Source organism: Homarus americanus, unplaced genomic scaffold, assembly GCF_018991925.1.
Source record: "Homarus americanus isolate GMGI-L3 unplaced genomic scaffold, GMGI_Hamer_2.0 scaffold5589, whole genome shotgun sequence".
Lineage (NCBI taxonomy): Eukaryota > Metazoa > Arthropoda > Malacostraca > Decapoda > Nephropidae > Homarus > Homarus americanus.
The window spans coordinates 5,954,397-5,980,879 of NW_024736650.1; the positions used below are offsets into that span (position 1 = coordinate 5,954,397).

General features: G+C 44.0%; 1 protein-coding gene across 4 annotated transcripts in view; it reads left to right on the plus strand.

The window, feature by feature from the left end:
- The first annotated feature begins 5,856 nt into the window (after window positions 1-5,856).
- Window positions 5,857-26,483, plus strand: part of LOC121872319 (thioredoxin domain-containing protein 11-like) — a 102,107-nt gene continuing 81,480 nt past the window's right edge. The window contains exon 1 of one of the 4 annotated variants that reach the window (XM_042375033.1): window positions 5,857-5,948. Coding sequence is in view for 3 of the 4 variants with exons in the window: in XM_042375031.1 (XP_042230965.1) it covers window positions 6,158-6,163 (6 nt within the window). In the remaining variant the exon portion in view is untranslated. The other 3 variants (XM_042375031.1, XM_042375032.1, XM_042375034.1) reach the window with 3 other exon arrangements.

Sequence of the window (26,483 nt, forward strand, 5' to 3'; positions counted from 1 at the left end):
ACAGTTGTACCCCGCTTTACGCGGTTTCACTTAACGCGATTTCTCATATACGCGGTGCCTCGCCAGAACCGAACTTTCACTTAACGCTGTTCATCTACCCATATACGCGCAGAGTGTCCGGCTCGAGACGCTATTTTTAGATTCGCCCCACCCGCCACCGCCTGCCTCGCCTCTCCCTCCTCCTCCTCCCTCCCTCCCCTCTGCCTCCATCCCCGTATGCCGACCCATCTCTTCTACTAACGTAAGTGTTACACCTATCTTTTATTTTTCCTAACCTAACCTTTATTTTTCCTTACTTAACCTTTATTTTTCCTAACCTAACCTCTTCTATATTACTTGTTTGTTCATACCATCATAAAGTTAAGATAAAATTTTTACTACAACATAGTTGTGTGTCGTCAAAAAGTGGAGTTTGGGGGTCGGGCCAGTCTTTATTGGAATTAATCCCATATGTTCTGTTGTTCACTTAACGAGGTACCCTGTGGGTTCAATTGACCGCGTAAAGTGGGGTACAACTGTATACCCATAGCTGGGTACAATTCATCAAATAATTCCGTATCATTCATTAGGTGAGATAGTCTTTATCAATGATTCCTGTTTTCTGAGATTCTACAAGCGCAGTGGATTTGAATGTTATGTAGCGTAATATGAATTAAAAGGGGATTTTAGGAATGACAATGATGTGCGCAGTACATAGCCTTCCCCTTCCAAAGATTCATATTATGCAGAATAATATGCAAAAGCACTAACGCGGTAGTGTATTGTACATACATATGAAAACATCCTAACAGTTCGTGATTACAGTACCTTAATACATAATACAAAATATAAGGAGACAAACGTTTCCCACGAGCGTCTCCGCTACCATATACATCGGACAACAGCTTACAGTTCTGCTACTTTGGTAAACAGTATATCATTAAAAGGAAACTATAAGGAGACCTAAACTTCTCATACTCGGGTCTCCGTTACCTATACATGCAACATCTTATCAATTCCGTTATTTCAGTACAATACAGTATAGGGAACATGTTCCTAACAGTTCATCAGAGTGTTACCTCAACATACTTTTGACATTACATACACAACAAAAGTTCTCTGCATGAAATTACATACTAAGGAATTTAAATTCTTGTCTATGAATGGTGAATTAGTTACATCAGACATTTCCTCAGATTACTACTCCGTTTCAATAATAATTCACCTTTTCAACACAAAACTATGCTTCTATAATTACACAATGGGATTCATAACACAAACCTGGATTTTCTATCTCACAGTTCCTAAGAGCTGGTATTCAAGGTCGGGGTGACTCCATTACCCGGAATGAGTCAACAGCCCAAAAGAAACTTCCAACAACACACACAAAAACCTGAGATTTCTCCCTTCGACAACATATGCAACAACTGGATTTCCGGACTTCAGTTCGTAAGAACTGGTATTTAAACTGTCGGGGTGACTTCATTACTGACAGTCAACAACCCACAGAAATTTTTCCAGACAACCACTACCACGGTTGATCCCATAGTTCACAAGTTTCTACACCTCAGTTCACCAGAACTGGTATTTTACAATGTCGGGGTGACTTCATTACAACTGACAAAGTCAACACCCAAAAAAAAATTCCGACAAACCACCTGGGCAACTGTCTCCCCCACCAAAAACTTTATAATTAAACAAATCAACCCTATCAAACTGGGAAGCCAAAAATATTCAATTGATGTGACATTCTGGAACTGTATGTCCTACAAATCCATTCTAACTACTGGTCTCCTCTGCCTCACAGGGAATCTGCTTGCAGGCTGACCTTCCACATTTCCTTTATCACTTTCCTCATCTGTTTCATCTGAACCTGAGTTCGAGGAAGAATCATAAGGTGGGAGGAGGGGCTCATTCAGCTGAACAAACATGTCTCTACTTCCATATCTCTTTACTTTCTCAGCCGCTCTCTTTATCACCTCACTTTCGTCCAATGGGTTAGTCAACTCATACGCGGCACCATCTCGTATAATTTCTGTTATAGTGTATGGACCCTTCCACTTGGTATTCAACTTCCTACTGGTCCCAGGGCTGGGAAATTCATTCCTCACCCATACTGTCTCTCCTAACTGCATAGTTTGGTTCGTTCTCGATCTATTTGCTCTCTCCCTTGTCTCTCGTGACATTCTGGCAGACGTCTCTTTTATCAACCTATGGGCTTCTTTCAACTCTTGACTACTCTCATTCTCTATTATAGCTAAGTCAATTCCTAATTGTCTCTGTACATGCCTCGGAAAAAAAAGCAAAATGAGGCTGTACCCCAGTTGTGGCATGAACAGACGTGTTCAGAGCCGACTGCATGGGACTTAGAAATTTTGGCCAATGAAGCGGATTATCTTCACACATGATTGCAAATGTTGTTTTAAAGGTCCTGTGTATTCTCTCTGTGACACTATTGTAATGACCACGGTCATACACGTCAGTTAACGTAAAATTAGACGATTCATATTTCTCTCAATAGCCCACAAAACATGTAGCTATGCTTTCTTATTGAAGTTCCCCATCTGAAGAGTCCGTTTTCTCAGCGCTTCAGGACGTCTGAGTCTGCCGTTTTCCCTCAATCTTGAATGAACCCGAGATTTCATTATTCCTTAGTAATGACAGAATTTGAAATTGCAATTGGTGAGGCAACCTAGATATGTCTGTTTACAGTTGGAACATTCAAGATCCATCGTGAGTGGTGCTGAAAGCTTCAACTGTCCTTATTGTTAGTAAAACTTATCAAGTAAGTGAGTGTCGAGTTTGCACAGCTAGAGTGGCATATTTTATGTCGTTCGTGGGAGTGTCCTGAATTTCCGATAGCTACTAAAGTTATATTATTTTGTCGCCCAAACCTCAGGGAATCTGATGTTTATAGTTTAGTTAGTGTCAGTTGTCTATTTAAGAAAGTCATTAATCTCCTGAACGTTTCCTGTCAAACTCAAAATTCTCCAAGACTTAACGGCTGTTTCGGCCTGGGCTGTGGTTTGCGGTCAGGCCAGTATAGTTGCGAATGCATATATAACTCCATTTCACCTCTTTCCTGACAAACTCAATCTTACAGTATATCTGAGAGTGTACAGTAAATTGGCAAGGAATTTGAGGTAAAACTGGTAGGGGTCTGTCTTGAGCCCCCTTTAGGACTGGCCTGCCCTGGGAGTTATTGCATGCTGATAGCAGATAGTACTGAAGGGGCAGTGAAGAAATTTAAGAAATGAAAGGATGGAATAAAGTCAAAGGGCCTGAAAGTGAATGTGGAAAAAACAAAAGGATTGATTAGTGGTGTGGGTGAGGGAGCTGTGGTAGAAAATGGCCATGTGCTCTCCTTAAGAAAGCTGTTGGTAGCAACTCAATACTGTAATATGCAATGAGTGTGGAAGGTGGGTACATATGAGGTACTGTGGACCGAGTTAAAATGACTTAATATGGCGAGTGTGAGACTGAGACACAAGTCACATACCTGGAGGTACGAGAAGGGACACTTCAAATGCTGCAGCTTCTGAGAGTTACCGAGAACAAATTCTGGCTTGAATGTCATGTACACTAATACTGACACGTTCCTTGATAAGAGAGAGGAGTTTGAAACACTACTGAAGGTACACCAACCAGATATTGTAGGATTTGTAGAACTGTTGCACAAGAACAAGAGAATCGACCCAGAGGAATGAGAGTTCAGTATTGCTGGATATGACTCATTTACGAACCTTTCTCAAAAAACTTGCAAGAGGGGTGTGGTTATCTATGCTGGGCAAGACCTTAGAGCCAGCCAGGCGAGGGTACAGGAGGAGGATGTTTTTGAAGAGTCCAAGTGGTGTAAAATTAATGTAAAGAGAGGGGACTTATTTATTGTCGGGTGCATCTACAGATCCCCAAACTGTGGCCCACTAAATCAAAGGAACTTAAGAGCCTTAATAGACGACATGGCGATGCTCAACCCTAGCCACCTCCTTATCGTGGGGAACTTTATCTATGGCAGCATCGGCTGGAGAAACGAGTTCACCCCAAATGACTTGAATAACCATGCTACTCTTTTGTAGAAATTCTGAGAGATTATTTTCTGGTCCAACATGTTAGAGACCCGACATATTACAGAGGGGAGCAAACACCTAATCCACTAGACCTCATCATAACAAACGAGGAGGGTATGGTGGCCAAAATGGAACACCTTGCCCCAGTTGGCACCAGTCACCATATAGTGTTGTCATTCAGATTTAACTGTTACCTAGTTCAATATAAGGCCAGGCCAAGGTGCAAATATTACAAGGGAAATTACAACGGGATGAGGGAAGAGATGAGGGGTATCCACTGGCCTGACTCATTAAGGCACAAGAGCGCAGAAACTATGCTGAATATCATAACTAGTAAAGTGACACATTTGATCGATAAATATATACCCGAGACCAAACCCAGTGACTCTAGGAATACAAGGGGATCCCTACACATGAACCATGTGGCGGTCAACAAAGTTAAGAAGAAAACCAAGAAATTCAAGACGTTGGTTGGGTCAAACGATGAGCAGGACAGGAGGGTGTATGCAAGAGCCAGAAACCAAGCAAAGATAGAGTGTAGAAGGGCTGAAAAGGAGTTCCACAGGCTGGTTGCAAGCGAGGTCAAGTCAAACCCAAAGGCGTTTTACCGCTATGCAAAGTCGAAACTAAAAACGCGAATAGGAGTATCAGACCCGAGGCTTGAAGATGGTAGTTATGCAGATTCTGACCAGGATAAAGCTGAGGCATTGAACAGCTTCTTTTCCTCGGTGTTCACAAGAGAGGATACGATTAACCTTCTGTTTCGCACTGTTGGCAAGTACTGGGCATGCACCGGCTCCTTAATGTACCTGAACCTGCTCCAGTCACTTCCAGTGTTGGTCAAGTCTTGCCTTGAAAGAGCTCACACTCGGTGCCGTCACAACATGAAGACATTTATTGAAACTTCTTACGGATATACCCTTTTTTCACTGTGCCCTTGTACTGTATTAGAAGAATGCTCGTATACATTTAGTCCTATTCTCTTTTATCCTCTTCACCATTGATCGACTCGTTAGCCGCTTGGGCGATCGGTCACGTGTCTCTGATTACTTTTCCTTTTCAATTATTCTCTTCACCAAAGGATCGGCTCTCTAGCTGCCCGGGCGATCGGTCACGTCCCTGTCACGCACTGTACCAAGATTACCCAAAACTTCAAGAGAAATGCTTGAAATGTACAGAAAAAGAAAACAAAATATTGATATTTTGGTTATATAATTAGGTATGAGGGATAATAACAGAAATATTAATGGAGTGAGAACTGTGAACTCTTGGAACAACCTGCCAGAGAATGTTGTGTCGGCACCGATTGTGACTATTGTGAGCTCTTTCAAGACCCGACTAGACCAACACTGGAGCAGGTTCAGATACATTCGGGAGCCAGTGCATGCCCAGTACTTGCCAACAGGGCGTAACAGAGATATGACCGACCACCCAAGCGGCTAATGAGCCGATCAGTGGCGAAGAGGATAAAATGAAGCGGCAAACTTGAGGGTAGGAGGGCCAGGGGGAAGGCAGGGATTGGAGTGGATTGGGATGGATGAATGGAATTTAAAACATTTGGTCCCCCTCCCCAGAGAGATACAAAACACTGGAAGATTCGTAAAAACGGCCCTAGAACATTTAGAGTGGAGGACTGTGGTCGACATCCCTCAGAAAATTATGGGGACTATACTCTGTTTGATTGATGAATGATGGACCTTCTCCGCTGGTGACGTAACTGTAATGACGTCAGCCACCAGGGTACACTGCGCGCGCGGCTTTTTATAATCTTTTTCATTCTAATCTCTGCTGATCGCTGTAGATACGGCTTCTTGTTGGTACTCCAATACACGGCTCTCCCTATTTAGCGTCACCGCCACAACACACTAATTGCTTAAAAGTCCCAGTGGAACTAATTTAAAGGTCATTATTTGAATGAATTTGTATTTAAGGAAATAAGTGTGACATTTGAAAACTGTAAAAGCTACTTGTTAAATCATACGTGTGGGGAAGGTTGGAGTGAGGAGGTAGAAGCGAAAGTGTTCAGTCAGTGTGAGGTTACAGCTGAGTAAGCAACAGCCCCGCCACCACCAGGATCCTACACCAGCTGCCTTAGTCTGCCTATTCATATTATGACGGTAACGAATCCCGAGATGGCAAAAAGAAAAATATTCTATAGTATCTTCAGCGGTCGAAAAGCATATATTAACATGTGAAACTTAAGGATACCACCATTCAGAAACTTAATACTGTACTGTACAGTACAGTACTAGTGGTTGACGATTTAATATTAAAGATTGACTTTTTACTTTTATCCTTTTTACCATTGATCGACTCGTTAGCCGCTTGATTGATAAATATTGATACTAGTGGTTAATAAATATTGATATTAGTGGTTGATAAATGTTGATATTAGTGGTTGTTAAATATTGATACTAGTGGTTAATAAATGCTGATACTAGTGGTTGATAAATATTGATATTAGTGGTTGTTAAATATTGATACTAGTGGTTAATAAATGTTGATATTAGTGGTTGTTAAATATTGATACTAGTGGTTAATAAATGCTGATACTAGGCCTAGTGATTGATAAATGCTGATACTAGTGGTTGATAAAAGTTAATAATAGCGGATGATAAATATTGATATTAGTGGTTGATAAATGTTGATACTAGTGGTTAATAAATGCTGATACTAGTGGTTAATAAATATTGATAATGGTAGTTGATAAATATTGATACTAGTGGTTGATAAATATTGATACTAGTGGTTGATAAATGTTGATACTAATGGTTAATAAATGCTGATACTAGTGATTGATAAATGATGATACCAGTGGTTGATAAATATTGATAATGGTAGTTGATAAATATTGATACTAGTGGTTGACAAATATTGATACTAGTGGTTGATAAATGTTGATACTAGTGGTTAATAAATGCTGATACTAGTGATTGATAAATGATGATACCAGTGGTTGATAAATGTTAATGCTAGTGGTTGATAAAAGTTAATAATAGCGGATGATAAATATTGATACCAGTGGATGATAAATGTTGATACCAATGGATGATAAATGTTAATACTAGTGGATGATAAATGTTAATACTAGTGGTTGACTATTGAACTAGTGATTGATAAATGTTGATACTAGTGGTTGATAATAGTTAATACTAGTCGCGAGGAAGTGTTAATACAGTACTAGTGGTCAGAGGAATATTACGTCCAGAAGACCCACAGGTGTCAACTTATGATACGGTATTAACCTACAGTACCTATGCTCTTCAATGTCTTCCCTACAATACAGACTGGCGAGTATATGGAGAGGGGGTGTGGAGACTGGAGAGAGTGGCCCCCTCTTCTCTATGGATTCAAACACCTCAATTTTGCATGCACCCATATACTGTACATGTACTGTTTGTGTGTGTTTATGCTATATTCATACTTTTACTTATTACCTTTTTCCTCTTCTCCACTGATCGGCTCGTCAGCCACTTGGGTGCTCGGTCACGTCTCTTGTTACGCGCTGTTGGCAAGTACTGGGCATGTACTGACTCCTGAATGTACAGTATATATCTATACCTGCGCCAGTGTCGGCCAAGTCTGGTCTTAAAAGAGGTCACTCTCGGTGCCGTCACAACACTCTCTGGCAAATGGTTCCAAGAGTTTATGATTCTCACTCTGAAAAAGTTTGCCTTCACAGTTTTCTGGACTTGTAGCTTCTTTAACCTTAAGCTGTGACCACCCCTTGTAGGGCGGGCGTCCGCCAGCTCCAGGTATGGACACTCGACTTAGTGCCCTCTGAGATGATTGTAAATTTCAAATGGGTCAGCCCTTTCCCGTCTATAGTAAAAGATAGGCAGTTGCAGGTGTTTTAATCACTCTGGGTAGCTGAGGTGTCGTAGTGCAGGCTCATATGTTTATATGTGTGTGGTATCCTTATGTTTCACCTGTGAGTGATAAAATAGTAATTACACGCCCGTAATTTGACTATTGATAGGGACGTCGTTGAGGACACGTGTAGCAGGGAACTATAATCAGATCTCCTTCCCTGATATACCTTTAAAACCACTAAGACGTTCTTTAATAAACATAAATATTCAAGAATCCTTTTTGTATGATTTCAGCTTACTTTTAATGCCGTACTGCAATATAAAATTTAATGACTGTGAAAGAATACAGCTAACTGGGTGAATAAGACATATTACCCATAGCATTGAAGGTACTGTGAACCCCACAAACGGCACGAAGTACAGTACTGTGCTTTGGAGGGGAATGAAAAGGGGAAAGTCAAGTTTCCAACATTTACATTAATAGGTATTATTATGAGGGTCTAATATACAGCATTTCATGATAAAGGAATCTTTAGTTTGATGAAGCACTAAAGGCAGTCTTTTAAGCCACGACTGGTCAGAAGTTTAAGGTAAAACTCAACATCTAATAAGAGTTTAGGTAGAAAAATTTGGAGGACGCATTTCAACATGATATAAAAATTTTAAATTAATTCCAGCTGATCATCAAGATAGACATGTACAGTATGGAACGCTGTAGTGAATGCACTTTCCTCACTCGTGTTGTGCCTTACCGTAATTGGTCATCCGAGACTCGGTCCCACGCCGTTAATTTAGCGTCATATTTTTCTTATATCTTGAATTTATTAACTCATCCGTAACTTATTATTCGCATTGCTCTTACGGGGCAGACAACAGATGGAAAGGATATATATATATTACCACTCTCACCATGAATATGATAGAGATTCCAGTGAGCACGTGGATGACACTTAGGATTTTCCCAAACATGGGCGACGGTAGCAACAGGGATACGTGCTTCTCCAACCTCCGTCCCGCTAATAACCTTCAGAGCCTGTAGTTTTCTGCTGTTTTTTTTTTAAAGATTATCTGCTTTCTAACTGTGTTAAGTTAACGTATGTATAAAATGTTTAAGGTAAAATCTTAATATAAATTTGATGGCATTCTTTTGTGCTGTTTTCATGTTAACCAGTTTAGGTGACGTCTACATCATCATTGACGAGGAATATTCATCGTGCGAAACAAAAAAGTCTATTTATTTTTGAGACGTAAAATGACGTAATACTATGCAGGCTACTAATGCTTCCTAGTGTGTGCTATTTGCTTACCCCTGTGATTTGGACATTTTCCCGTGCTGGCCGGTTTATACTGCACTTGTTTTACCTCCAACTAATATATTAATGATGGTCAAACTCCCAAAAAGAATTATTTAAATTGTTACCATTCTCACAGTACTGTACATCGATCACATCCTATTCAAGGAACTTCTTGATCTAATCTTTATTTTACCATTTATGAAATCTTATTTTGTGGCGGGATTGCGAACGAAAAAATGCCATTAATTCTAAAGCAGTATTTGTTACACTCAGGTACTTAACTTGTGTGTTTTGTTATATATTATGATACGAGAGAAGAACCTGTAGGGGTATCGAGATATTAAAGTTGTCTAGCACTCAGGATGGAAGGAAACTCTAATGTGGTTTTCTTGTATAATATATATAAGTTATATGATAGACAGTCTGGTGCTGGAGATGCCATGTGGTGGGGAGCAGCTCAGTAGAAGACGTTCGGGAGTATCGTGTTGAAGGAGGTAGATGTGCAGGAGCTTCGTTAGAGAAGGTGTTGCCTGTTGCTGGCCTCCTGGTTGAATGAAATGTTAACAGCGTGGAGCTTGCTGGAGGAGATGTTGCTTGTTCAGGAAGAATGGTCAGAATGAGAGTTGGTTGGTGAGGAAGCTCAGAGAAGGACATGCTCGCTGGCGGGAGCGAGGACCGCCAGGCAGGCGGAGGAGAGGCGAGGGTCGCCAGGCAGCGGCAGAGGAGGAGGTGTTGCTTGTTCAAGAAGATTGGTCAGATTGAATCTCAATGGAGAGACAGAGCTTATATACCCCGCAGCAGCCGCCATGAGTCATGGTGGGAAAACCCGAGAAGTAGCCGGTGAATAGTTTCGTTGCTAAGATACGGTAACATCTGGTTGGTTGCTAGGGAAGGCGGCACATTGGAATGCGATAGCAGGTGGTGAGCTGCTACGCAGTTGTAGGCAGTTGTAGGGGAGAAGTCCACTACAAACCCACTTGAAGATAAGGAACGCTTTAACAGCACTGATAAGAGTGCTCTTTTATACGTTATGTGTGTTCTATAACTTATTCAAGTGTGTAATCTAAACTAATATTTCCTCATACAAATAACTTATTGATATTTATCCATTTATTAATAAACTGGATCTTCCATACATGAGATGTTCTCTTTATAAAAAATAGACAATCGTTCAAGGTAATTTGTAGACCCACTGAAATTTTCAAGAACGGGAGACATGACTGGCAAATTATTTACTCAACACTGATAATTATCGAACTAGACCTAGATACCAGTCATAAAAAAACTGTGTATTATTATTATTCCAAATTAAATCTAAGAAACCATACCCAAGAAATTGAATACAACAATTGACGAATGGCCGAATGGGCGGTCGGGTAGATATGTGCTGTTGTAGCCGTTGGCTATGTAGGAGATCTCGCACTAAGGATGGAGATGAGAAAGGAAACTCACTATGGCGTTATATATATATACATATATATATATATATATATATATATATATATATATATATATATATATATATATATATATATATATATATATTATATGTACAATGCAGTGCTAGGGAGTTGCTGTGTGGTGAGGAGCTTGTTGAGAGGAGGTCTTGTCTGTTTGAGAGCGTTCAGTAGAATAATCTTCGGTCGGTCGGTGATACGGAGAGAAGAGAGCATTAGCTCTGAGGGTGCAAGAAGGGTACAGAACACGGTAAAGTTCAGAAGTGGGAAATAGAGGAGGAGGTTATCAGCAGGTGGGCTATCCACCTTGCGGAGACGGGGTTTTTTGTCTTCCGTCAACAGTGCTGCATTAAAGGACTCATGCGGTTAGGGAAGGCCTGTCTCAGCCAAGCTAAGCTAAGTTGTTCTATTTGATGTTTCCTTGGGGCATATTATGATAGGGGGGGGGGTCCCTCCAGGTCCTTGTGGCACTGGAGGGATGATCCCCATCTTTTTCGTTTTTCGTTTTTTATTGTGGGTGTTTGTGAACTATTTAGGTCTTTGTTTATTTGTGGGGTCCCTCCAGGTCCTTGTGTGACTGGAGAGTTGAGCCCATCTTTTGGTTCTTTTTTAGTGTGTATATAGAGGCTCTGGTTCTTCGTTATCATTTTTCCTGCTTCTAGACCACCATCTGTGCGATGTGTTGTTGTTTTCCTCAATTAGTTGGTTTAGTATGGGATCCTGTTCTTGCTGGATTTTTTCCCATATTGCATTTGCTTGGGTGTGTATTCTGGTGTTGAGTGGGTCTATGCCGTGTTCTGTGTGTATGTCTTGTGCTGTTTGTGTGTATGGTGGTTGGTGTTTTGCCGCTCTTCTGGGGGCTATATTTTGCACTGCTTGAAATTTAAGTTGATTTGTTGTTGCGATTGTGTTCAGAGGTATCGGAGGGTATTCTAAGTGTGGTCTGATCAGTGCTTTGTATAGGTGCAATTGCGTGTTGGTATTTAATTGGCGGAAACTTCTGAGCTTTGTAAGTTGTGATTTTGCCATAGCTATTCTTTCATTGATGTGGGGGATTATTACGTTTCTGATTATCTTGAGTCCTAATATTTTTCCGTTGGCAGCATATGGTATTTGTTGGTTGTTGACAATAATAGGGTAGGGGTTTGTTTTTGCGATGTGAATTATTTTGAGTTTTTGGACATTGGTTTTTATCTTCCATTTTCGTTCATAGTTATTTATTATCTCTATTTCTCTGCTTGTTCTAATGGCCATCATTTGTTTGGATTTTCCTGGGTACCTGACTATCTGTGTGACATCATCTGCGTATGCTATATATTCTGATTGCCGTGGTTGCGGCATATCTGCTGTGTATACAGTGTATAATGTCGGCGATATATTACTGCCTTGGGGAACTCCACAATGAAGGTTGAAAGTTTGTCCTAGATGGTTGTCGATGATTAATTTGGCCTTTCTATTGTCTAAGAAATTGCATAGTAGTCTTGTGATATTGGAAGGCATGTCCAATTTGATTATTTTCAACTTCAGTCCTTCATGCCAGACTTTATCAAATGCTTTTGACACTTCTCTTAGAATTATATTGCATTGGTCTCTGTTGCTTGCAGCATTTGCAATTGATTCGTATATTAGTGCTATTGCTGTGTTGGTTCCTCGATATTTTCGAAAGCCGTGCTGTCTCGGGTTATATTTGTTTTCTTGGTCTAGAAAATTTCTGAGTCTGTGGTTGACTATTTTTTCCAATATTTTACCGGGTGTTTCCAGTAGTGAGATAGGTCTGTAGTTCTCTGCTTGGGTATGGTTCTTTCCTGCTTTCGGGATGAGTCTGATTTTGGCTATTTTAAATTTGGCAGGGAAGAAGCCAGTTGCAAGTGAGGCATTGTATATATTTTTAAGCTGTTCGATCATAGACTGAGGAATGTTTTGTAGTACGATTTTATTAATTTGTTATGCCAGGTGCTTTGTTCTTAAAGCTTGCTATTGTTTTTTCAATATCATTTTGAGTTAATGGAGCAATTATTGGGTTATTGATGTTTAATGAATTGAGGTTGATTTTCCTGGTAGGTTTCCATTTCTCTGTGTTCTGGCTCAAATATGTTCTAGTTGCCTGTTCTGTTTCTTGGCAGAAGCTTCTATTGTCTTCGTCGTTGATTCTGAATATTGTAGGTTATGTATCTAAGCTACTGTGCCGAGTAGCAACCTTGTATATAAGCTACTGTGCCGAGTAGCACCTATGTATATAATTACGTGGCTGAAGGTTCCAAGTGTTCCCTGAAGAATGCAGTGATGGGTAGGGAAACACTGGGTAACACTGAAGTCCGTTTATTAAAGGGTAGGAGAAATACAAGTGGTGACTAGTGTGTGCCATGCACGGCTCACACAGTCAGACTGAGACTGCCTTGCCATATGGCAGCCTCGGGTCAATGTTGCCACATAACACGCGCAGTGTTGCCACGTAATTATATACATAGATGCTACTCGGCACAGTAGCTTATTTACAAGGTTGCTACTCGGCACAGTAGCATAGATACATAACCTACAGTGGCAATGTCCGTCGCTGTAGGTGAAGGATGAGGGGCGGTGGGCGCAGAAGCTCCATCTGTGCCCGGTAGAGGAGAAGGTGGTGGGGAGTCATGTCTCCCATCTTGACGTTGTCCCTTCTTACCACCCATCTTAGTATGATTGAACTGCGCTATTTAGTATATAAAGCGGCGCCTCATCAGCTCGAACCACATATATATGACATAAACAGTGCAGAAATAATGCATAGAGTCCACTGTTCTGTCCGTGAGTGCGTGCGTGCTTATGTGTGTATGTGTGTGTCTCAGACAGCAGATGCGGTGGCCTTAGGCTGGAGCCGCCACGGAGGCAAGAACGTCAGTGTCTCCCCGGATGTCACACGAGAAGGGTGTACGCCTGTGTGCTCCGTGGGTACCACAAAAAAGAGGCCAATGCTCAACTCTCAGCTCTAGACACACTAATACACTGACACTAACACTGCCACCGTCACTAGAACGCACTGTGACGGCGCAACACTGCACGTTGCGGCGAAACACAACGCAACACAACAGAGTCGACACGCACTTCGCCGGCAATCGCACATCGCCGGCTAACTGTCCATTGTTCACTCACTTGTAAGTCCACAGATCCTACTCACTGCCCCATGAAGGTTCCAAGTGTTCCCTGAAGAAAGCAGTGATGGGTAGGGAAACACCGGGTAACACTGAAGTCCATTTATTAACGGATAGGAGAAATACAAGTGGTGACTAGCGTGTGCCTTGCACGAGGCACTGAGTCAGACTGAGACTGCCTTGTCATATGGCAGCCTCTGGGCAATGTTGCCACATAACACGTGGAGTGTTGCCACGTAATTATATACATAGATGCTACTCAGCACAGTAGCTTATATACAAGGTTGCTACTCGGCACAGTAGCTTAGATACATAACCTACAAATATGTCTTTCCAGTATTCTCAAAATATTGGTTCTTTATCGTGTGGTTCTGTTGCCTTTCTTCCGTTTTTGTCCTTTATGTAGCTAGTTTCTTCCGAATTAGTTCCCATTAGGTTTTTTATTTTTTTCCAGAATGCTTTTGGATTTCTGTAGTCTGCTTGTGTATCATGGATCAGCTTGTTCCATGTTTCATTGTGTTTGTTCTTGCTTATGTCTTTCAGTTCTTCTTTTAGATTCCTGTATAATATTCTGTTGTTTGTTGTTGTTGAGATTGTCGGAGCGTAATCCGACACGGGCCTTTGCCTATAGGCGGCCCGTTTGGTGGTTCCGGCTGGAGCTCCTGGAGCGGCCAGACCGGATTGGGATTAGAGGTGGTCCTACCTGCAGATTTGGAAGGATACTGCAGGTTGCAAGTGTGAGCGGACCCCCGATCAGTGGACGCTTACCACCAACCCCCACTCTTGGACGTGGTCAGTTTTGGAGTGGCGCGCCCCCCGAACTGGGGTCCACAATTGCTGGGAGAGGATACTTTCTTAGCTATCTGGGTGGTGGGTATCGTGTGATGACCCGGAGAAGGTGGTGAATGTGGTTTGTTTGGGCCTTTCGGGTTAGAGTGGCCGCTGGTGTTGTGTGTGCTTCTTGGGAGTTTTGAATTCTGTTTCGGAGGCTTTGTGTGACTTCGCAGTCGAGGAGATAGTGTTCAAGTGGGTTGGCTGCTGGCTCCTGACAGTAGGTGCATCCCATGACGTCATTTCCGATCATCTGCCAGGAGCACTTGTACCCTAGTCGTAGTGGATGAAGGCTAACTTGGGTTTGTCTTGGTGTTTTCTTGTCTGCAAAAGGTGGTTCCCCTTTTGTAGCCGCCAGGTATCATTTGGCTGATTGGGAACCAGCGTTAAATGCGTGAAGGAAGCTCTTTTGGATGTGGAGCTTGCTAGTCTTTCTGAGGTGATTCTTGATCTGTTGCACACTTGCTGGAACTTGAATGTGTACGCTACTAGAACTTGTGGCTGCCTTGGCTGCTTCGTCTGCCACGTCGTTTCCCCCGATCCCTACATGACTGGGAATCCAGTGTAAGACGACTGGGCGGTTTTGTCTTTTTAATTCCTGTAGCTGTGCGGGGATCGAGGTTATGATGTGGACGTTGTCTCTTGGTTGACTGTGTTGCAGCGCCTGCATGGCTGATTTCGAGTCTGTGTGAATTATGATGGACTTGTTGTGTTGTGTTGCAGCGTGTTGTAGGGCCTTTGAGATTGCTACCAGCTCTGTTTGTAGGGTGGAGCAGTCATTAGAAAGTCTCCATCGGAGGGTCTGACCTTGGGTGTAGAAGGCCGCTCCGGATGTATGATGTTTTGGATCCACCGAGCCATCTGTGAAGTATGATGCTGCATCAGCCGGTGTCTCGGTGGCTATGGCTTCCAGAGTTATTTTTTTGAGGTCCTCCTTCTGGAGGTTGGCTTTGCTATCACCTAGGTCGGTAATTTTGAAGGTGGCTGGTAGAGGGCTCCATGGTGGAGGAACTACGTAACCATTGTCTCGTGTGTCTTGGTTGTTCTTGACGAGTGTTTCTGCTTGCAGGTGTCGGATGACCTCGCTTGCCTCGTGCGACCAGGTGGCCCCTCGCACTCAGTGGTCGAGGTGGAGGGAGGCACTGATTCGAATTTTGGCAGCTGTGGGCTTATCTGATCTACAGATTTTGGCGAGGAGACCGGCTGTCACCTGCTTGACTCGTACTGCCAGGGGTGGTAGTTCAGTTTCCATTTGCAAATTGCAAATTCTGGTCCACATGGGTGCTCCGAGCATGGCCCTGAGAGCATTATTTTGGATGACTTCTAGCTTAGCTATTTGGTCTTCTCTCAGTCCAATGAGTGCTGGAGCACTGTAATCTACCAGCGATCTGATGGCGGCCGTGTGGTAGGCTTTGAGCACATGAAGGTTTGCTCCTGTGGTTGTGCTGGTGAGCGACCTCATTATATTGTGTCTGCTCTTCGTCCTGTGCCTGAGATACTCGAGTTGCGGCTTGAAAGTGAGTTTCTGGTCAAACCAGATTCCAAGACACTGGTATACTGCCAGATTTTGGGGTCACTAAGTCTAAGGGGATAACTTAACTCTAATCTTAATTTCTAAGGGTCGCTGCCATCAGACCCCCTCTGGACAGCATGTAGCTCGTTAGGTAGCGTGCAGAGTGGACTAGGCATTGGGTTAGGTTTTCCATTGACCAGATCGATAAGGGTAAAGAAGGGTGAAACCATAACATGTCTTAATTGATTTATTCCTTATAAAACATACTGGTAAATAACATATACATGAATTGGCCTTCCTCAGAAGAACAACGAAAATGTGGTTACCCAGATGGGCCCCAGACTCTTACATTGATGGCGTGTCATCCACCTACTTATTGCATAACAATCTGTGACCACCTTACCTCGGTCATTCCTTCTTACACTATCCCTTAACACATCAGACTGCTCCACCTGTATGGAATATAGCACCGTCGGTTATCATACATAGTAGCACCATCTCAACACACATGTTACACTCCATACCTGCAAGTATGGGACTCCTTGTGACTTTTAGGTATACACAACAGGCACCTCGTTCGCACACCGCCCTCGGTGGGTAAAGACGAGGGCTTCACCTAGAGACATACCAGCACTATTTCTACGCCTGGTATTATAGGTCGCTCCAAGTGACGACCGCAGAGTTTCTCACGGTCTCCTTATTTGTGACTATTCATTTGGAGTGGTGTGCTGGAAATCCACAGGTTCACAGTGGATTGGCATAGCGGGGAGTAGTCACCACCTGTTGTGACGCTCAAAGGGATAATGGCGGCCGGGCGGCAAGGCACTCCGACCGCATGGAACCTGAGGTGACGGTAGAACGGGGAATACTGAGAAATAATGCCTGACGGGCGGTTATCCCACCCCCTAACACATTCCTATTACACTTATATATCCGGCAAAGCTTTAAACTGTAATAACTTCTATATATAAACCTTAATTATAGGGCGGGATATAGCCCGCTAGGACACTGACCTGAGGTGACGGTAGAACGGGGAATACTGAGGGCATTGCCCCGCCGCTCCTCATCACGTAGGCCTACAGTTTCCAATCTTTAATTTTCACTTTTGTTTCTTATGGTTCTCACCTGAACACTTTTCGGTATATTGTCACTCATGCCTTATAAACACATATTTTAATCCTAAATTACACACTAAGGTAAGATCTTGGTTTGCTAGTTCGTGGGTAAATTCATGGGGTTATAATATCAACGTGGCATCTAAGGCGGGTACATGACGCGCCTTGAAACAAAGGCTGAATGTTCATGGCGTGGGTGTATCAACTTCACTTAAAACTGGAAATGAGGGATCCTCCTCTCACACATTGCACTATTTGAATACAGACATAAGATTCTCTGATCACTGTACCTGTCGTGGGTATATGTCACGTGAGGATACGAGGTGTATTAAGTCCATACCAACGCATACAAGATATTTCCTTTCAAGTATAGTTTCTGGGTCACTTCCAACACCTCACATAGTTCTGATACATTTATCCCTTTTCCAGATCATTGTTCTCATGTATTTTCATATGATATCTGTGGAAGTTATGTTCGCTACACGCTCACAGACGTAAATAGTATGGCCTTCAAACCCTGATCCACACTTAGTCCTACAGTACACTAGTCCGGCTCAACTGGACTTTAACATTCATCTTATGGATACCCTGAGTTCTCCTTAATGCTATGAATACATACAATTAATATGATATAACTGTACCTGGGTACAATACAACACATGGTCTGGTAACATTGAGTAGGTGAGTTATCCTTTATCAATGTTTCCCGTTTTCCGAGGTTCTACAAGCGCGGTGCATTTGAATGTTACATAGCATAATATGAATTAAATGGGATTTTTAGGAATGACAATAATGTGCGCAGTACACTAGTGGGTGTTGGTCCAGACTACCGGCGTGTTTTGTATGGAGAGCATCTTGTCTGGTGTGTCTTGTGCTTTCGACTTGGCTGGATTTATCTTGAGTCCAAGTCTGTTGCACTCCTCTTCTATAAGTTGGAGTGCGTGTTGGCTAGTCTGTTTGATTCTCTTACTATAAGCTGTAAGTCGTCTGCATAGCATAGGAGCTTGGCTGTTTGTCTGAGAGGAAGTTTGACAAGATTTTTCCATCAGGTCATTGAACAGCATTGGACTGAGGATGCCTCCTTGTGGGGTTCCGTTTTCATGGACCCTGTAGCTTGAGGTTGCTCCCTGAAAGCGTACTCTTGCTTCTCTCTGTGTGAGTTAGTTCTGGATCCACCCCAGCAACCTTCCTTTGACGCCTTTTTCAGCGAGCGTCGTTATAATGGCCAGTGGATTTGTTAGTTCGAAGGCCTTCTCCAGGTCGAGGAAGACCACAAGAGCTGGTTTGTAGTCCACTGTGCTGAGTATCTCGGCGATGTTGTTGCCTGTGCCGGTGTTCTCGGTGTAAGCAAAAATGTGAGGGTGTGGGCTGCCTACTTTCCACTTGAGTCGGTTGAGAGCCATTCTTTCTCCCGTCTTCGCTATGCAGCTGAGAAGGGAGATGGGCCTCGGTTTGTCTGGTTCTCTGGGCTTCGGAATGGGCTGTATATCTGCCTTCTTCCATTCCGGTGGGAGTCTTTGTGCTGTCCACGAAGCATTGATGACTTGTAGCAGAGCCTCGTGTCCGGCTGTACCGGCATGAGAAAGCATGGAGTAGGTTATCCTGTCGGCCCCTGGTGCTGTGTCCTTGCTTCGTTTTAGCGACTTCTGGAGTTCTTGCTGGTTGAAAGGTCTGTCGGTGTCATCTTCACTGTTGCAGGCCTCTTCGATCATCTGCAGTCTGACCTGTCGCAGACGCCGTTGTGTCTCCTCCGCCTGTCTCGGGAGGTTTTTCGTTGCTGCTCGGTCAGAGAACAGTTTTGCAAGTCTCTCGGCTTCCTCTTCTGGGTTGGGATGGGTTGGTGGTGGTGGTGTTGCCTTCCCAGATGCCCTTCGGATCTGGGCCCACATCTTGCCAAGGGAGGTGTGCTCGTTCAGTTCGGAGCACCACTTGAGCCAGCTTACGTTTTTTATTTCTTCCTTCTCTTCCCTGGTATCCTTAACTATGACTTGCAGGAGATGTCTGTTTGTTTCCGTGGGATGTCTCCTGTAGTTTCTTCGGGCCATGTTCACTCTGTGGTTGAGTTCTTTCACCCTGGGACAGTAGTACCAGTAATCATTGTACTGTCTTGATGTGGGTTTTGTTTTTGGGATAGCCTCTTCTGCCGCTTGGTGAAACGCCTCGACCAATTGTTGGTGGAGGGTTGTCTCGTCCACGGGTGCTGCGCCGGCCGGCTGTGATTTTTCGCGCCACTTAGCCAGGTGTTTCTTAAAGAGTCCCCAGTCTGCCTTTTGGGTATTGTATCTCCATCTCGGCGGGGGTGGAGTGGGGAGTTTGTTCACCTTCAGCGTTGTTAGGGTGGCGAAGTGGTCGCTGGTCAGAGTGGGGTGTAGCTGCCAGGAGGCCGAAGGCTGTAGTGCACTGGAGACGAAGGATAGATCTAGCCTTCCTCCCCTAATGTGGGTGGGCTCTCCGGCGTTCAGGAGGCAGATCTCGGGTGTGTCTTGAAAGGTGGTGGGGCTTACCGAGCTTAGGAAGGGATGATGTGTGTTGAAATCCCCTCCTATGAGTGTGGCGTGGTCAGCGGCCGAAGCGAATAATTGAGTCACCTCCAGTGAGCCCCTTGGGTTCTTGTAGATGTTGTGAACAGTTAATTCCCGTTCTTGGAGGGTTACTTTCACGGCCTGTGTCTCGATGTTTTCCCCACATGGAAATTGCTGCGTGACCTCGGAGGAGGGTATGCTTGACTTGACCAAGATCATACATCCTCTTGTTGACGCCTGCGTGAAATGCCTCCTGTATGTCTTGTAACCACTGAATTTGAAACAGTGGTGTTCTTGTAGAAGTGTTTCTTGTAGCAGTATGATGTCAAGCTTGTCCTTGGCTGCTGCTTCTTGTAGGAGGTTTTCTTGTTTTTGATGCCCTGAGCATTCCATGTAAGAATGTTCAGGGTGCTGATGTTTTCCACCACTGTTTCATCGGGGACTTCTGGTGGTCCTCGATGGAAATGTTCAAGTCCGATTCCGACTGGATCAGGTTCATATCTTCTTGTTCTGTGGTTTTTGCCTTCTGGGCCGTGGTTCGGTTCAGGGGAGTTGAAACGTCCAATTTCTTTCTGGGAGCTGTCGGTATCTTGGGTTCTCTGGTGGCCTTTTTCGGTGTAGAGTGTACCTCGGCTGTCACTCGTGTGAGGACCGGCGTGGCTTCCTTCACTGAGGTGGCTGGAGCTGTGGCGACTTGCCCGAGGACGCTCCCCATGAGTATTTGGAGCTGTGTGGGTTGGATCTTGTGGCCCAGTAGTCCGGCTGGGCCCTCCGCGAAGGTTGTCAGTACCTTGGCTAGGTCTGATACGTGTATCATTCCTTCTGGTGCCTTGGTATGTGCTTCTTTTGTCTTTTTCGTGGTTGTCGTTGTCTGCTGCTTGGGTGGCTGAGGTGTTGTCATGCTCACGTTGACTGCTGATCTATTTAACTAATGATTCTTATTAAACTCCACGCCCGCAAAACATGAGTGAGTTAGCGACCCCTGAGAAGACGTGTTTTTTCCCCATAGACGCTACACTTGTGTTCCCTCCCAGAGTCCCGCCTTTGTGAAGACAGTTATCAATGCGTTGTTATTCCACTTTCTCCTGGGAAGCTCAATCTTGAATTATCTGTGTAAATCAACTCGAGTAATTCGCCAGACCTTTGTCAACTGAGGGTCATCTTTGAATGAGTAACAGTTAGTTTGTTTGTAATTATTGTCATTGCTTGAGTAGCGATCACTGGCAACTCAGGGGTATATATACCCAAGATGAGCCAGGGAGAGCGTTCCTTGACGCTGCTCCAATGTTTCTCCAGGTATGTTTATGTGTAGCCATTCAGTTAATTCAGTCAATTGTAGTGAATATCAGTGTTCACCAGTGTTCATGATTTAACAGTTGAATTGTCATTCACCCAGTGTAGAAGTAATATAACGTAAATACGTCTGTCGTCTAGACAAGAGAGTTGTTTGTGTTGTCATGCTTCCCAGTCCGTTCCTTGACGCTGCTCCAATGTTTCTCCAGATCCCATTGTGATTCTTGCATCGTTCAACAACGGCCCCGGATGTAGTAGATACCCAGCAGGGACCATATATGAAACGATGGCACCGATGCGGCCTGATTAATGTGCCCCACGGCTTCGTTGGGCCAGACCCCAGACTCGCCGTGTGTCTGGCTACCCCACAATAACAACAGTCGTGAGTCCCAGTGCTCTACCCTGGGTTACTCCTTGGAAGTATATGTCCACAGAGAGTGTTGTAAGATGTATGTTAGGGATAATTAGTTGGAAATAATTATCCCATGTTGGGTATAGGACCCCAGGTATCTGCTGATTTAATTATTAACGAGTATGTTGAGTAAGTACTGAGTCTGCAATAAGCCCAGGAGTTGAGCCTGGTAGTTATATGATTAATACAATATCTTTCCCCATTGATTGCATATTAATAAATTTGTTCTTAGAGTACTTTAGGTGTATTCATTTCTCCCACAGTATTTTACCTTTATTTCCGTCCAAGTGACTTCATACCAGAATTACCATACCCATGTGCCTAGACCCTCGACCATGCTACCAAAAGAATGTCCATGCTACCAAAAGAATAGGTGGCAGAACTGAGTAAGAGTAAGAACTAAGAGAAGTAAGTAAGATGTGGGTGGTGTAGAGGTGTATGGAAACATGCGCCCTCACAGTGTTGCTGTAGTGAGGCCAGGAAACTGGGCTGCACTTTGGGTGTTGACTGGCTGAGGAGGTTGGCTTTGTTGTTTTGGCCTTTGGGTTCCCCACACGAAGGTACTTGGTGGGGCTGGTGTGCAGGCGGTGGGGGCCGATCTTGCTGCTGGTCGGTTTGCCTGGGCCCTCTTTTTCCTCTCGGAGCATCCAGGGTTCCAGGCGTGGTGTTTGCCCCCGCAGTTGGCACACTTGGGGGCAATTTTTTCTCCATTTTTCAACTTGGTGAGGCAGGAGTGTGTGCCGTGCTTCTGTGCACAGACTGCGCAGACTTCCTTGTACGTGCACCTTGTCTGATGGTGCCCGTATTTCTGGCATCTGAAGCACCGCAGGGGCTCTGGGACGAAGGGCCTCACATCGTAGATCCCCCAGGTTTTGAGGTCTATGGTGCTGGGGGGTGAACCATAGTGCGTTATGAGCACTTGTTTTGTGGTGGCCGTCTTGTCGGACGGGGGAGAGCATCTCTCGGCTTTTAGGATCTTCGGGTGGTTCTCCAGGGGTTCGAGGGGTAGTTCCTTTGGGTACCGGAGGACTACCGACTTCATCAGTTTCTGGGCGGGGTCCAGCTTGGTTGATACAACGGTGGTGGTGTTTTGCAGGTAAGTGATGAGGGTGGTGGCGCAGTCCTTGTCTTTGGGGTGAATAATCATCTCCCCCTTTAGGTTGGGCCGCACTGAGAACTTGGCCAGTGGATTTAGTTTCTCCATCTCTGTGATGGCGGCATATGTCGTTTTTGTGTCCGTTTTCGAGATCCGGAATTTTGGCAGTGTTGTTGGAGGTGAGCTGGTGGTGGTGATGGGTGCCTTTTGGGCTGCTTGACGGCATTCGTTTCCCGAAAAAGCATGTCGGCGTTTTTTGTTTTCTACCTTCGTCCAGTTGTCGTCCTCAGTGGTGGTGGAGTTGTTGGAGGTGGTGGCAGGTCGTCAGGTTGGCGGTTCAGGCGGGGGTCGCGGTTAGGAGGGCGTACGCGCTCCATAACCCGTGGTTGTGGTGGTTTTTATTTATTTATTTTTTTTTAGAGCCTACCTATTCCGGTTGAGTAAGTAGCAGAGGAATTTCAGCACTCCCCACAGGCAATGATGGCCGGGTGGTGGTCATAGAGTGGTTCCTGAGCTTCTCTCCCGGAGCCCCGTTGGGGAAACCTACTTCCTAGTGTATGTGACTGCTCACTTATAGACGTGAGCTAAATGTGCCTATTGGGGAAGGATAAGGATTGCTACCCTCTTTCCAGGTGGACCCGCACGATCACGGTTTTCCTGGAAAGACTCGGCTGGGATGGGTTCTTGCTCCAACCCCCTTTCATGTTCACAATCTCCTGGGAGGGAGGTGAACAGTTACAGGTGGGACCGCAGGACGAATACACTTTTAAGGGTGCAGGTCCCTAGGCCAGAGCGAAAAAAGGAAAAAGGAAAGCAATTAGTAGGCCTCACCATTTCCTCTAATATGTCATGGAAGCCACACATCCACAGCATTGGTAAAGCTGCCTTTCAAAAGCCGGGAATGCTGTACAGATGCCGTAGCTACTTCACTCCTGAGCAGTTCCTTCAAGTTTATAAGGGATTCATTCTTTCTAACTTGGAGTACTGCTCTCATATCTGGGGTGACTCTTCTTCTGTCCATCTGTTAGATAGGGTGGAATCAAAGACATTTCGTCTGGATAAACCGTCTGGATAAACCGCCCAAACAGCTAGTAAGCTGATAAGTGGCGAATATGATTAAAAAAAAAAAAAAATTACCTCTCGTCCTTTAGTTGATAATCTCTCTTCCCTTTCTCTTCGCCGCAACGTTGCTTCACTCTCTTTTACAGGTACTTTAACGGCCAATGTTCGGTGGATTTGGCATCTTGTGTACTGCCCTCAAGGCCGTGGGCTCGTAACACTCGTCTTGCCCGCGGTGCCCACCGTTTCTGCGTGGACGTCGGTCACACTAGAAAAACCCATTATAGTGCACCTTTTTTTCCCCACACAGCCAAACGGTGGAATGCTCTGCCTTCTGTGTTTCCATACTCACACAATCTGTCTCACTTCAAAAAGCTGGTTTTCCGGCATCTTCGTGATGTAGATTAATGTAGTATTTTTCTCTTCTATTTTTAATTTATTTTTACTCTTATTCCCTTCCCCCCTCCCGAAAAAATGATTATCACTCTTCTTTTATCCTCTTTACCACTGATCGGCTCGTTAGCTGCTTGGGCGATCGGTCACGTCTCTGTCACGCACTGTTGGCAGGTACTGGGCATGCACCGGCTCCTGAATGTACCTGAACCTGCCCCAGTGTTGGTCAAGTCTAGTCTTAAAATAACTCACACCCGGTGCGGTCACAACACTTTCCGGCAGATTGTTCCAAGAGTTCACAACTCTCACTCCGAAAAAGTTTGCCCTCACAGTTTTCTGGACTTGAGGCTTCTTCAATCTTAGATATTATTACTGCTTAACCTACATTTTTTTTTTAAATTCTCCTTCACTTATACCATCACAGCTCAAAACTTCTGTTATTTCCCAAATACAGTTTAGTTCTTTTGTTAAACTTCCTGTTGCCAACTATAATTAATTCTGTTGTGATCATTATGCAAATCTTCTACACACTTTCCCTCATCTTTATTTTTTTTTCTGCCTCAAATGCTATCTTATTTATTTTTACGTTTTATAATCCCATCCCACCAAGAACGCCAGAAAAAGTAATTATGAACTTCGAGGCTTCGTTAACCTCCGTGCAATTTGTCACATGCGACCAATCTATATTTTTTTGTTTATTTTGGAACTCTTCTTTGTTGTAATTCTTCATTAACCGAATTTGTGACTATGTCATCTACAGGGTATACTAACCACAATTCCGAGATAGAATACGTCAATCCTAGTCTGTTGGTGTGTTTAATGGCACTAGTAAACAGTGCCATCAATCAATATCACTAATAGTGGAATAGACTGTTGGGCATTTAGACATGTATTATAGGTCACTAAGTGATAGATAAGACTGTCATATTCCTCCTTTGTTAAAAAGTCTGCATCTTTCATATACAAGTACCCACTCCTCCCACACGTTACATCTCGTAGCACGGCTCCGGCTATTCATTCCTTTTTGTACAATAAATACAGATGACTAGGTAGTCCTGAGATGGCTTTGTTATCTTTAAGGTGAAGTATTGCTAACAGGTGACGGGTGCCTGACTCATTAAGGCACAAGAACGCAGACACTACGCTGAATATCATAACTAGTAAAGTGACCCATTTGATCGATAAATATATACCCAAGACCAAACCCAGTGCCTCTTGGAATACGAGGGGATCCCTACACATGAACCATGCGTCGGTCGACAAAGTTAAGAAGAAAACCCAGAAATTCAAGACGTGGGTTGGGTCAAATAATGAGCAGGACAGGAGGATGTATGCAAGAGCCAGAAACAAAGCAAAGATAGAATGTAGAAGGGCTGAAAAAGAGTTCCAGAGGTTGATTGCAAGCGAGGTCAAGTCAAATCCAAAGGCGTTTTCCCGCAATGCAAAGTCGAAATTAAAATCGCGAGTAGGAGTATGAGACCTGAGGCTTGAAGATGGTAGTTATGCAGATCCTGACCAGGATAAAGCTGAGGCATTGAAGAGCTTCTTTTCCTCGGTGTTCACAAAAGAGGATGTGATTAAACCTTCCTGAGTTTGAGGACAGACGGTTCGACATAGCACTGACCCACATTGTGTTCACAGAAGAGGGTATTAGAAATAAACTGTCAAAGCTAAAGGTCCATTATACTGCCAGATCATGGGGTCACTAAGTCTAAGGGGATAACTTAACTGCCCTCTGGGCAGTAGCTCGTTAGGTAGCGGGCAGAGTGGACTAGGCATTGGGTTAGTTCTTTCAATTGTTCTTTCTACTTACTGCACTACTGCAGTTCATTGGTTACTACATAACCTCAGTTCTTTTTGGTAGCATGTCGAGGGTCTAGGCACATGGGTATTGCAATTCTGATATCAGGTCCCTTGGACGGAAATAAAGGTGTTTCTGCTGGAAATGAATACCCTTGATATACTCTAGAAAATGTTTATTAAAATGGACTCAAAGTGGGGAAAAATATATTATTAACATATAACTCTAAGGCAACTCCTAGGCTTTACTCAACCTCAAATTGCATTTCATTACAGACATTACAACTTCCATATGATACTTCACTAACTGTTGGAAGTGCATATGAGATGCACTCACAACACACAACATGTTATTACTGAAACCAACTCATACATTGATCCACTACCCAACATGGGATACTTATTCCAGAATTACCCTCCCCCCCCCATACACATACAACAACACTGTGGACATATAACTTCCAGGAAGCGTCCCAGGGTAGGACACTGGGGCTCACGACTGTGGCTATGATCGGTGGTAGCTAGACACATGGCGAGTCTGGGGTCTGGCTCCACGAGGCAGTGTGAAGCCGATTAATCATGCCGAATCAGCACCATCGCCCATATATTGATCACCACTGAATATCCACCGGCTCCGAGCGACGGGTGGGGTTTCAATTAAGCCCACCCTCGATCTGTAGGACAACGAAGTTGGATGGCGTTACGGGAGGG